Source organism: Humulus lupulus, chromosome X, assembly GCF_963169125.1.
Source record: "Humulus lupulus chromosome X, drHumLupu1.1, whole genome shotgun sequence".
NCBI lineage: Eukaryota > Viridiplantae > Streptophyta > Magnoliopsida > Rosales > Cannabaceae > Humulus > Humulus lupulus.
Window position 1 is genome coordinate 17,138,025 of NC_084802.1, and position 14,533 is coordinate 17,152,557.

At 25.5% G+C, this 14,533-nt stretch overlaps 1 protein-coding gene across 1 annotated transcript; it reads right to left on the reverse strand.

The window, feature by feature from the left end:
• Positions 1-320: 320 nt before the first annotated feature.
• Positions 321-2,531, reverse strand: LOC133805579 (uncharacterized). Its single transcript, XM_062243759.1, has 2 exons — positions 1,426-2,531; positions 321-1,272 (listed from the first exon to the last, which is right to left on the reverse strand). Exons 1-2 carry the CDS (start codon positions 2,529-2,531, stop codon positions 321-323), a joined length of 2,058 nt encoding a protein of 685 aa, XP_062099743.1.
• Positions 2,532-14,533: the final 12,002 nt, after the last annotated feature.

The window sequence follows — 14,533 nt, forward strand, 5'->3', positions numbered from 1 at the left end:
TTAAACATTTAAACAGATTGCGATTATAAAATTTAGATATTAACCTGACTCGCAAGTTGAGGGTATCCTGCTAGGATCTGTGGGGTCTTGACCACCACCATCTCCACCGTGATATGATACTATATCAGCTGACATGTCTCTTGTATTCATAAATATTTAAGATTTAATAATAAGAATAGAAATCAAATTTAAGATTTAATATCATCAAATTTAATTAAGTAATGAAATAACATTAAACAAAATCAATATCAACATAAATTGGAAAATACAAATCAAATTCAAATTTTTGTGTTTGTTACAAAGGTAATCATTACATAAAACTAATAATCACTATCACTTCCATCATTAACTAAATTAGCATTAACATCATCTTCACAAAAATCAATTAGTAAATCATCTTCTTCATCTAATTCTTCATTTGCTTCTTCATCGCCTAACTCGTGATCCTCTTGACTAACATTTAAATTTTGTATTGTACTAATGTCAATCGAATTTTGAGTAGGTAGCATAACCAACTCGCCGAGATCCACAGTCAACACAAAATTTGATGAGCTAATATCATGTACCACATCAATGTCTGAATTAGCTTCACAGTTCTCGACGTCCCAAATTTGTCGATGGTTTACCCCCTCAACCACTTTCCACTGATTTCCTCTAAGTAAATCATCGAGATAAAATACTTGTATTTTTGTTACATGACTGTCGTGGGACTTTAAACCGCTGATATTTGTTAAATCAGCATTTACTTTCTTCTTTAAATTGGAACAAAAATTATCTGGAAATTTCACATCTCGAATAAATTTACAAAACTGCATTCTTTGATCAGATGTGAGAACATAAGGGGCATGAGGCTTCATTAACTTTCCGTTGTCATCTTCATATATCCACAACGATTCCCTTACTCCAAACTTTTTCAAATCATGTCTTGCATTAGTGGTGTCCTTGGATTTATCATTATCCAAGATTGTGCCTAACAAACTATCACACACATTCTTCTCCACATGCATGACATCAATGTTGTGTTTTAAAGTGTTCGAAGACCAATAATCAAGCTCATAAAATATGCTTTTCTTCCTCCAATTTTGATCTTCTGCAATACGCCTACGTTTGACACCTCCAAACATCTCGTGTTTTCCAGGAACTTGTGGTACAAGTTTGTTTACTTGTTCTAATATTTCCTCACAAGTAAAACGTCTTGGTGGACGTCTTCTCTCGATTTGTCCGTCAAATTGAGTGTCTCTTCTCATTCGATGGTTACTTGGAAGGAATCTTCTGTGACCAATGTAGGATGTCTTACCGATCACTCGAACAGAAGTTGTGTCTTCATTACACGTCGGACAAGCTTTGTATCCCTGACCACTCCATCCAGATAAATAGCTACGAGCAGGAAAATCGTTAACTGTCCACAATAAGGTTGCACGCAACTTGAACATAGTGTTGGTTATACTATCTCTTGTATCGACACCATTAACCCACAACTCCTTTAACTCATCCACCAATGGTCTCAAGAATATATCCATGTCCTTTCCCGGTGATTTTGGTCCAGGAATAAGAATGGATAATATGAAATTATTATCTTTCATACACATCCAAGGTGGAAGATTGTAGTTAGCCAACACCACAGGCCACATACTATATGCTTGACTCATGTTGCCAAACGGATTGAAACCATCTGCAGCTAAACCTAAACGAACATTCCGAGGTTCACTAGCAAAATCAGGATGTTTGGCATCGAAATCCTTCCACGCTAACCCATCCACTGGGTGTCTCATTATCCCATCGTCTTTTGATTTCCCAGTATAGTGCCATAACATTTGTTTCGCTGTAAGTCTTGAACTGTACAGTCTTTTTAATCGAGGAGTCAATGGAAAGTAACGCATCACCTTATGTGGTACCTTTTTTCCATCCGTTTTTTCAGGAGAAATCCATCTACTACTTCCGCAAATTGGACAAGTCTCTTTAGTTGAATGCTCTTTGTAAAACAAACAACAGTCATGTTCACATACATGAATTGACTCGTACCCTAACCCTAATTTCTGTAATCTTTTTTTAGCCTCGTAGTAGGTTGATGGAATTTTATTTCCCTTCGGAAATGCAAGCTTTAGTAATTTCAGTAATTCATCGAAGATTTTATTCGGAATCTTGCCTCTAACTTTCAAATGCAATAATTTTGCTAAAAAGTTAAGAGAAGATATCCAATTACAACCAGGATATAACTCAGCCTCTATCTCGTCAAACAGATCGTCATAAAATTGTCCCGCCGCAGGATTATTTTCAACTTCTTCGGTTGTAGGTAGAAGGAAGTCTTCGACCATCGGAATCATCTCATCAACATCATCATCGTTGGCGTCCACCACATTGGCAACATCTGCTTCTGCTTCACCGTGATATATCCACTTCTCGTAACCTTGATGAAAACCCCAATCGAATACGTGTGCTTTCACCATAGGTAAAGTTTCAAGCCTATTGTTTATGCATCTAACACACGGACACCTAATTCTACCAGAGGAATCCTTATATTCCGACGCCATCGTCAAGAAAGCTTGTAGACCGTTCCAATATTCTCGACAAGCACGATTTCTCAATGTCGTCCAAGTCTTGTCAATCGCCATCTAAAGTGTTATAAAAGTATATAAGTTTACGATATGTGAATAGTCTTATATTTTAAAGTGTTATTATAAAATGTTTATAATAGTCTATTATAAACATTTAATAGTTTTATGCTATTTTATGTTTTGTCATCATATTTTATGCTATTTTATCTAATTTATCCTAATATTATTTATTTATTTATTTATTATAATCTAATGTTTACTAAAAAATTAATTAGTTAATTATTATCTAATTTTTCCTTTATTTAAATAAATTATTATTATCTAATGTTTACTAATTATTTAATTTATACTTAATTAATAATAATTAAATTAATTAATTACTAAATTAATTAATTATTTATTTATTTATTTATCTATTATCTAATTTTTCCTTTATTTAAAATAAATTATTTAATTAATACTTAATTATTTATTTATTAATATTCATTTAATTATTTATTTATCATATTATTAATTTAAATCTTTCCTAATTATTTAATTAATTATTAATTAATTATAATTAAATTAATTAATTACTAAATTAATTAATTAATTATTTATTTATTTAATTATTTATGTATTATCTAATTTTTCCTTTATTTAAAATAAATTATTTAATTAATACTTAATTATTTATTTATTAATATTCATTTAATTATTTATTTATCATATTATTAATTTAAATCTTAATTAATTATTAATTAATTATAATTAAATTAATTAATTACTAAATTAATTAATTATTTATTTATTTAATTATTTATCTATTATCTAATTTTTCCTTTATTTAAAATAAATTATTTAATTAATACTTAATTATTTATTTATTAATATTCATTTAATTATTTATTTATCATATTATTAATTTAAATCTTTCCTAATTATTTAATTAATTAGTTAATTATTATCTAATTTTTCCTTTATTTAAATAAATTATTATTATCTAATGTTTACTAATTATTTAATTTATACTTAATTAATAATAATTAAATTAATTAATTACTAAATTAATTAATTATTTATTTATTTATTTAATTATTTATCTATTATCTAATTTTTCCTTTATTTAAAATAAATTATTTAATTAATACTTAATTATTTATTTATTAATATTCATTTAATTATTTATTTATCATATTATTAATTTAAATCTTTCCAATTATTTAATTAATTATAATTAAATTAATTAATTACTAAATTAATTATAATTAATTAATTATTTATTTATTTAATTATTTATCTATTATCTAATTTTTCCTTTATTTAAAATAAATTATTTAATTAATACTTAATTATTTATTTATTTAATATTCATTTAATTATTTATTTATCATATTATTAATTTAAATATTTCCTAATTATTTAATTAATTATTATTTAATTATAATTAAATTAATTAATTATTTATTTAATTATTTATCTATTATCTAATTTTTCCTTTATTTAAAATAAATTATTTAATTAATACTTAATTATTTATTTATTTAATATTCATTTAATTATTTATTTATCATATTATTAATTTAAATATTTCCTAATTATTTAATTTATACTTAATTAATTAATTATTTATTTATTTAATTAGTTATCTATTATATAATTTTTCCGTAAATTAAATAACTTATTATTATCTAATGTTTACTAATTATTTAATTTATACTTAATTAATTATTTATTTATTTATTTAATTAATTAATTATCTATTATCTAATTTTTCATTTACTAAAAATTTATTTATTTAATTAATACTTAATTATTTATTTATTTAATATTCATTTAATTAATAATAAAAAAATTAATCATTTATTTATTTATTTATTCCACATATTTAATTATAACTATTTTAAAAGCTGAATAATTAATATGTAATTAATTGAAATTATTTTTATTTAATTAATTATATAACTACTCTTTTATATAATTACTTAATAATTGTTTACATATATTATTTAATACTTACTTTTTAATAAATACATTTTTAATTATTTAATTTTTATTATTCTCATATCAATTCCTTTCTAAGTTATTAAAATAACTTTTTTCTATAATTTAATATTTATTATATTATTTATTAATATTTTATTTATGTACCATTAAACTATTTTTTTAATAATAACAATTTATTAATAACAAATTTATTAAAATCTAAACTTCATAATATTAAAATAATTTTAATTAAACTATAACAAAAATACATTATAACATTCTAACATTATAATAATAATTTAACAATAATAAAAAATTATCCATGTCCTAATATCTAACAATATTTTCATATACTTTAAAACTAAATAAACAAAATAAAAATGTATGAAATACAAAATTACTTACCTGTAGTCAAACAATAGCAAGATTCAGTACTCCCAATGAAGCTCTGAAATATGAACATATATATATATTAGTTGTAAGTTAATGGAATATTTAAATTCACTATATATAATTAAGAAAATTGTTCATAACCAAATATTAACCCAAACTTTTTATTATATATGTATTTGATTAAAAATACAATCAGCCAAAACAAATATGAAAAGATATACATGATATTAGAAGAAAAATATAACTCAACTCAAAAATATAACTCAAACAACATCAGAAAAATATAATAGATTACAATAAAAAATATATAACTACATACCCAGACAGATGTGATGAAATAATGTTGAATACAATCCAAAAAACTTTTGAAAATGGTGGATATTGACTCGGACGAACGGAGGCAAATGAGAGTTTTTTTGAGAGATTTCTGAGATTTTTTGGCACTCGGACGAACGGAGCCGAAGGAGACGGATGGCCAGAATATATAGAATATTATTGCCGGCGGAGGTCCGCCGGCAATAATAGTTCCGCCGGTAATAGTATTTAACGGTAATATTTTTATTATTATTACCGGCGGAGCCCGCCGGCAATAATCCGCCGGTAATAAGTGAAAATTAAATTGGGCGGCAGGTTGACCGCGTGAATGAAATTTGATTATTGCCGGCGGATTGTCCGCCGGTAATAATCGATTTTCTGCCGGTAATAATTAAATAATTTAAAAAATAAAAACAAAATTAAAAAACATGATTAATACCGGCGGATTCAGTTTTCCCCCGGTAAAGATAGTATTATTACCGGCGGATTGACTCCGCCGGTAATAGTTCCGCCGGTATACCTGATTTTTGCTGTAGTGTGTTTCAGTTGCCGATTCTCCAATTCTACAATAGGGACATAACGTTCAGGGTTATAGTACATGTCCTCATCCCTTGGTTGTGGAGGTGGCCCCCGGGAATCGGAGGACCCACTCCTTTCATCAGCGTCCGGGTTCTCCATTGGATGTTTTCCAGGACGCCTTGGGTAATTTTCTTCTGGAGTGTTCTGATTGTTTGCAGCCATGAATCTCTCAGGGATGAATGCTTAAGGCTCTCAATGAAAGCACCAAACTGTTGACGCCGTTTTTCGTCAACAGATAAAAGAAGAGAGCGCGTAAACAATTAAAGACAATGGCCAAAAGAAACAAACGAATCAAACACACGGTTTTTTACGTGGTTCAGCAGTTAAAACTGCCTAGTCCACGAGTCACTGTTATTAACCTCAAGATTATCTCTGAACAATTCTTTAGCATGAATTCTACAGAGTTTTCTCTCAAGGATCAGAACTTCGGTCATTTACAATGGTGCATGCCTTCTCTATTTATAGAGAAGGATGCAGAATACTATCCCACATATTTTGGGTAGTTACTCTTTTGTGAATAAAAATAAATGACTTTAAATGCTAATAATCAGATATTAAAGGAAACGTCCCCCAAAGATCAGGGGGCGTATAACTGTATTAAATAATATCCCACAATTCTTGGGGATTTACATCAATTAATGAGGGCTACATCTCATAGTTATTATACTTGTAGATATTCAAGGTGGTTATAGCGTATCTTCAAGGCTCCAGCATTTCTGGTCTCATGTCATTGTGCGAGCCACTGACATCTCTCGAGCTAACGTTTCTTTCGAGATGGGATATCGAGCTCAAGAACCATGCTCCGAAGTTCCTGAAGATGAAGGTGTTCTCGGAGCTACCTTTCGAGATCGAGGTCATTTCGAGATCAGATCACCGCATTCGAGATCATACATCATACCTTGCAGGCTCGACTTACAATCCTAGATCACTCTAATCCTCACGAGACCATTTGTTGCGAACTCAGCTTTCGAGGTCATATTTACTATGGCTCGAAACCTGGGTATAACATATTTAATTAAAATATGATACTTATTTGAAATTTATATGACATAAATATAAATTTAATAAAAATAATTAATAAATTCTATAAAAAAAACTAAGAAAATGTGCATTGCACGTTACTTGTATCTAGTGTATATATATATGTGTGGACTCTTAATAGTTACTACACATGGATGGTTACTTCAATATTAATTATTGGATTAAGATCAATGATCCATATTTATAGTTGTTAATTAATATTTATAAAAATAGATTTTGATTTTTTTCAAATTTTTAGAAAGGTTACTTGATGAGAAACGTGTATTTATAATGAAAATATAATATTGTAAACTTTTCATTTTTCAAATACATGTCAATTTCTAAATATAGTTAGTGTCTCTCATTGTTTGGAAACAACATTAATTATGACAAAAAAAAAACTAAATTCAAAATTAATGTAGAAAAAAAATATTTAGCTATCGATATCAAGTCAGTATGTTATCACATCATTATAATAATTATTAATATGAGTAATATGTATTGAGAAGTTTTATATAAATATATATATATAAGATATATTTTTATATATAGCAAGTGGATAAGGTTGAAAAGTTAATAAAAAAATATTAGTAGATAAGATTGAAAGAAAATTGCGAGGAAGTAATACTTGAGAGAGAATATTTTTCAACACCAATGATCGTATAGTATCAAAATATGGGACAATCTATTTGCTCAAAAATAAATACGGGAGAATCTATTTTCATCTAAATAATTTATTATTATTTTCTTTCTTTCATTTATTAATTATTTATTTAGTATTTTATTTGTTCAAACATATATGTAATCATGAAACAATACAAATAAATATACATTTTTTCACTTTTTAGTATACATATTGTAAAGATTTCTTTGTATATATAATTTTTATAAAACAACATATAAACTAAACAAATAAATATGCATTACAAATTATTATTATTATACATATATTGTTAACTAATATCTTTATATATTTTGTGTGTAGATAGCAGAAATTCTTGGTTTTAACGTTTTTGTTTGGTTAACTTTAACGGACTATTCTAAATATTTAATGGAATATATATTTAAAACTAACTTAAAATCATATATTTATCAATTATATTAATATAATTTCAAATTCAAATTTAAATTCAAATGTTATAAATTATCATTATTATAATAATATATAATACAAGAGTAGATATTTAATAATTATATTAATATAAATTTAAATTTTATAAAATATTATTATGATAATAATATATAATAATCCTAATTTTTTACTATTCAAATATTATATAATATTATTACTATAATAATATTTAATACAAGATATTTAATACTTATATTAATATAAATTGAAATATTATAAAATATCATTATTATAATAATATATATAACATAATCTTAATTTTTATTAAAAAAAATATCATTTATGTTTAAAAAGGTTTTCATATTGTATATATATTTAAAAAGATCATAACCAATGTTTTGTTTTAATTTCTATTTAATATGTATATGTCATTCTTTTATATATAATATTATTTATTTATTTATTTATAGAATTTAATCAATTTTATAAATAAAACTAAGCAAAAATGCATTACACGTTGCTTTTGTAGATAACAGAAATTCTTAGTTTTAACGGTTTGTTTTGTTAACTTTAACGGAATACTCTAAATATTTAACAGAATATATCTTTAAAACTAACTTAAATATAAATATTTATCAATTATATTAATATAAATTCAAATATTATAAAATATTATTATTATAATAACATTTAATATAAGACTACATATATAATAATTATATTAATATAAATTCAAATGCAAATGTTATAAAATATCATTATTATAATAATATATAATACAAGACTAGATATTTAAAAATAATATTAATTTAAATTTAAATGTTATAAAATAATATTATGATAATAATATATAATCCTAATTTTTTTACTAATTATATTAATATGAATTCAAATATTATAAAATATTATTATAATAATATTTAATATAAGACTGGATATTTAATACTTGTATCAATATAAATTTAAATATTATAAAATATAATTATAATAATATATAATCTTAATTTTTATTAAAAAAATTATCATTTATGTTTAAAAAAGTTATTATATTATATATATTTAAAAAAATTATAAATAATATTTTGATTTATTTTTTTATTTAATATGTTTATGTTATTTTTTTATATACAATATTATTTATTTATTTGAAATTTATATGATAATGATATAAATTTAATAAATATAATTAATAAATTTTATAAATATAACTAAACATACTACTATATATATATATATTTATATAACTTGTTTTCTAATTCATGATACATATAGTCACGCCGTTGGATAGAGATATATTGAATTTTCATGACAAATATATAATCACCACGACAAAAGTTTAAGAGAGACGTACGGTTAAGAATCAATATAGATTATATATATTTGATTCGTTTATATAACTAATCTAAATATTAACCAAAATATCCACTAAACAAATTCATCTAAGGAAATTAAGACTATGATCATATATGTTAAAATACTGATTTTTCAAAATAACTCTATGAATTTATCTCTGAATAGAGATAGTTATGGTCCAAAAGAGAGAGAGAGAGAGAGAGTTTCTTTAATAAAACAAATAATTAAGTGAAGATCTCAATTGGGTTTGGTTTGATTTAATGACTCTTTTAATGGTGACTTGTAGAAATAAGGCAAGACTATGATTTGTTGTGTACTTTTTTTTCTTTCATCTTTTTGGAAATAAACAAAAAAAAAACATGTTAATTGACCCATCTGCAAATAGTGATGTTTGCTCAAATTACAGCCTCTATTCAATTAATACTTCCAAATTCCCATAAAAATAAAATAAAATAATAACTACCCAATTTTGGTCACATTAATAAAATTATCATTTATAATGGTTTGCGTCCAAATGTCAGTTTCGATTCTGAGCCTTATAATAATTTTGTCTTTATATGCAAATGAAGATGATATTTTATTAATATTTTTATATATATATGGAAAAATTCACTGCTTTACCATATCAATAGCCGCATGTTTTGGACTATTATTTATTTGGTGAGGTACTACAAGATAAATAGTTTTATCAATTAGATTCACAAAATGTCAATTCGTCTATAATCATATAAATATGTTTGTATATATTATTTCAATATATATATATATATATTGTCCAGTTATAAATAATTACATATGATTTTGAAAACTAGAGTAAACATGGACTTTTTATACATGTACAATTTTCATGTATTTGTTCAACATTAATCTACATAAATCCCTGAATTTTATTTTGAAAATTTGGTTCACCATATTATTCTTCCCCTTTCGAAAGTAATATTTTTATAAATATATGTAATATTCTTTTATTCTGTACATTTTTTTTATTTGTTTTATTAATTGTTATCCAACTCGTTTTAATAAGCCAATGACTAAGTGAACGTCTTTGTCTTAGCTGAAATTTATTATGATTACACTTTTTCCAGTCTTGCTTAATGAAATTTAATACATGGAAATAATAAGTAAAATAAAATTTTTCCCAAAAAAAATCTTCTTACCAAGCCAAATTAGTTACAACCACGTATGGAGTGGCCAACACAGGTGGCATATTATGATTGGTTAATGATATTTTACAATATTTATTAAATTTAAATATGGATATTAGATTGTATCAATAGTATTACGTCACTTACTTATGGTGTTGGATACCAATAATATCTCTTAATAATTCTCATTTTTCATAATTATTTTTTATAAAATAGTTAAAATTTTAGATTTTGGCTTGGTTACTTGAGTAATTTAAGCGGATATTCTTATTCATTTTTAGTAATAATATATATGCCCTTAAAATATAATGAATATTTTAATTATTTTAATAATAATAATATGTGCATTCAAAATGTAACAAAATATTATATACAGTGATGATAGCATAGTAATTTTATTTCAATCAATTACAATTATTTTAAATGAGACTTACTATTTTAAAAAATAATATCACGTCACAATATCTAATGTTTTTTTTTTAAGCTCATTCGAAAGTTTGCAAACTTTCAGTATTTCTTTTATGATTTTAAAATTTTATTGTCTAAATTATGATAATATATCTTTATCATGTTAATGGCAATATTTATAAAATGGTTCATGTAAATAGGTTTAGCATACCCTGAGTTTGACAATAATTTTATTTAAATAGAAAAAATTCTTTTAATTTGTTATATAATTTTGTGTTTAAATCATAAAAAAGATAATGATAAAATTTAATGCAAAACAAAGACTATGGTACATACAAATGGCTTTTAAGTAGGTAGACAATAATAGACAGAATTTACATTATTAAAGCCCAATTAAAAGTCTAAATAGGCGGTCAAAGGTGGCCCAATTACATAAACTCTAGTCTAGTGTAGTCTGAGTCTACTACCTACTTAATATACCATATTTAATGATATGAACAGTCACAACAACAAAAAAACACGTACAAAAGCCTAGTCATGTGTACTTGGCAACACATATCACTTGTTTTTTATTTTTTTTATTACGTTGTAATGTTATAGTTATTTAAAATATTTTGTAAAATTTTAAATAATTTACAGTGTTAAAAATAATATTTAAATAGTTTGTTATACGTGTGATAGTTTTTTTATATGCCTGGAAAATAATGTGTTTGAACCTTATTTTCGACATTGTAAATTTTTTAAAATTTTTTAAAAAATTAATAAATGTTTTAAATAACTACAATATACACAATCATAAAAAAAATTAACCAAAAATATTTTTCGGTTCCAAAACACCAAAATAGTGCATTGATATGCCCATTTTTAGGAGGTGCACAAAAGAACCCTCCTATATTATATTATATAATTATTATTAATTTATTTATATATATAACCACATAAAATGACAGAGTAGGGTTGATAAACTAAAGAGTAAAAGTGGGAGTAGACTAAGAGCACTCCCTACCAAAGTTTTACCCTATCTCTTAAAATATTTAATAAAAACATTATCTTTTTTATTTTAGCTCTAATTTTTACATTATATCATACATAAGTTTCTTTATTTTTTTTTATCTCTATATCATTTAAATATTATATTTTTATTCATTTTAAATATTTCCTCTCACTTTCAACAATATATCTATATCTTACAACAACAATAATAATAATAATATATTTTTTAATCTTTGCAATATTTATCTATATATATAGTGTCAAATATAAGTAGACTCTATATTTAGTTAATCTAAATTTATAAAATAAGCTAAAATATATTTTCTTTTATAACATTTAAACATTATATATTTTTTGTTCATTTCAAATATTTATTTAACTATCAGGCTATAATTAAAGATATTAAAATAACTTTTTATGCAAAAATGCATGGGAAAGATAAAATATATAAATATATATGTGGTACTTAAAATTTATTTTTGCCACTAGTTCCTCTTAATATAAAATAATGGGATATTTGCGGCAATAATGCATATGTAGTTCATTTTGTAGCACTTAAATGCTTATGTAAAAATTTTGGCGGTAATAATGTCTACCATTAATGTTTTGTTGCAGCCGTTGGTCCTTGAGCCGTTAGAGGTATACAGCGTACACGTGGCATAACCCGATTGGGTTAAATTATTAAATTTTTAAAAAATAAATATATATTTATAGAAAATATTTTCAAATAATTAAATAATTATAAAATATTTTCAAATAATAAAAAATTAAAATAGATATGTTAATCGTTTCAAGCAAAAAATTAAATAAATCTGATACTATCAATTTGTTCATCTTCTTCTCAAGAAATTTTCATCATCATCACAACCAAATCCCCGTTGCCCAGATCGTTGTTCGACCAAGCCCCACAAGTCGACATCGTCCCTGAGGTCTTTCATCGTCTTCAAATGTACACCTCATTCTCAGATTTCAGCTAGGAAATTACCCAAACCAATATAAACATTCAAAACCCATATCTATAATCTTCAAATGTTCATAATTTGGTAAAAAATGAATTCAAAAACCAATGATGAGCTTTATTCAATCATTTCAGAAAGAAAAAAATCAGAGAGAAAAAAGGAGTTTCCTCAAATCCACTGAAGAGCTTTACTCAAGACCCATTGTTCCTGAAGCCCAGACCCAAGAGCCAACCCCGTTGTTCTAGAAGACATGAACCAGCTCCGGCGTCGGCCTTCCTCAGATCTACAGCAACCGAAGTGCACAAGGTGGGTTGGCCGGTGCTTCCGCACTATGGTGGCTATCCGCAACGACAAGGTCAACGGCGACAACCTTCTGTGGTTGTCGTTGCTGGAGAAGAAGAAAGAATTTATGGGTCAGTACTCCACTTTGGGAATAAGAGGGCGAAGATGGAAGAATGGTTCCTGGATCAGTACTCCCTTCGCCCCCGACGAAGAAGACGCCGAGCTTCAGATCTGGAAGTCCACCTCCACTTTGGGAAGAAGAGGCCGACGGAGAAGACGTGCATCTGGAGAAGACGGAGAAGACGTCGAGCTACGTGGCTGTGCATCTGGAGAACGAGCCAACCAACGCCGATAGGAGCTGCATGGCTGGATTCTTGTGCCTGGAACAGTGGGCGTGCTTCACTGAAGTGGTGTGCCGGGGGCGGTGGTGATCGAATTGGAGGCAGCGACTGGGGAGTTTGTGAAGAAGAGAACGTGACAAATCCCTCAAAACAGACCCAATTTTTTGTTTCTTTATTTTTTTTTCTCTTTTATCTTTTCTTTTTATAAATTTAATAGAAAACAAAAAAATATATTTATTTTTTAAAATTTAATAATTTAACCCAATCGGGTTATGCCACGTGTACGCTGTATACCTCTAACGGCTCAGGGACCAACAGCTGCAACAAAACATTAACAGTAGGCATTATTGCCGCCAAAAATTTTACATAAACATTTAAGTGCTACAAAATGAACTACATAGGCATTATTGCCGCAAATATCCCTAAAATAATTAAAGAAAGGCATTCAAATAAAAAAAAAGTAAAAATGCATCGTGAATAGAGAGAGGATGAGAAATTAATAAAAAATAGTTTAGATTATGAATAGTTCCAGTAGCAAACGAAAAAAATTATATATAATAAATGTAGTTTTTTTTTATTAATGACAGTTTGATCATATTGACAAAATTTTACCTATTAAATATGAGTTTAGGGTACCAAATATTTATGATTTTAAAATGCAAGATACTATATAAGCATTATAAAGAACAGAACATAACAAAACGATACTTTGCAAAAATACAGGTACAAGTAAATTCTATTTTTTTAATTAAACATTAGTGATAAGTGCATATAATGGTGATTTAATCTCAAACATAAAATATAAGTTTTATACATGCACATAAATTTTAGTACATAATAATATTAGTTTTGGACATAATTAATCGTATAAATTTTTAAACTTCTTATTATTACAAAAACAGGTTTTCTTGTTACTTTTAAAGTGGATTCTCATGGTTTCTGACGATTTTAACAAACAACAAAAAAACGGATGTAAAATTGACCAGAAAGACTCTCTCTGTATTGTCATTTTCCTTACATAAGGGATAAAGAAAGACTTTTATACGCTAAGTGAAGACCTTTCTCCTTACTTTTATCATAAAAGTAACAACAAAGTAGAGTTTTTCACATCGCTTGTATGAGAAAATGGACGAGAAAAACCCCTTTACAAAAG

Coding starts and splice junctions, on each gene's coding strand:
- LOC133805579 (XM_062243759.1), bottom strand. CDS start 2,531: ATGGCGTCGGAATATAAGGATTCCTCTGGTAGAATTAGGTGTCCGTGT. Junction 1,273..1,425: donor ATAACCAACACTATGTTCAA/GTTGCGTGCAAC, acceptor CATTGGTCACAG/AAGATTCCTTCCAAGTAACC.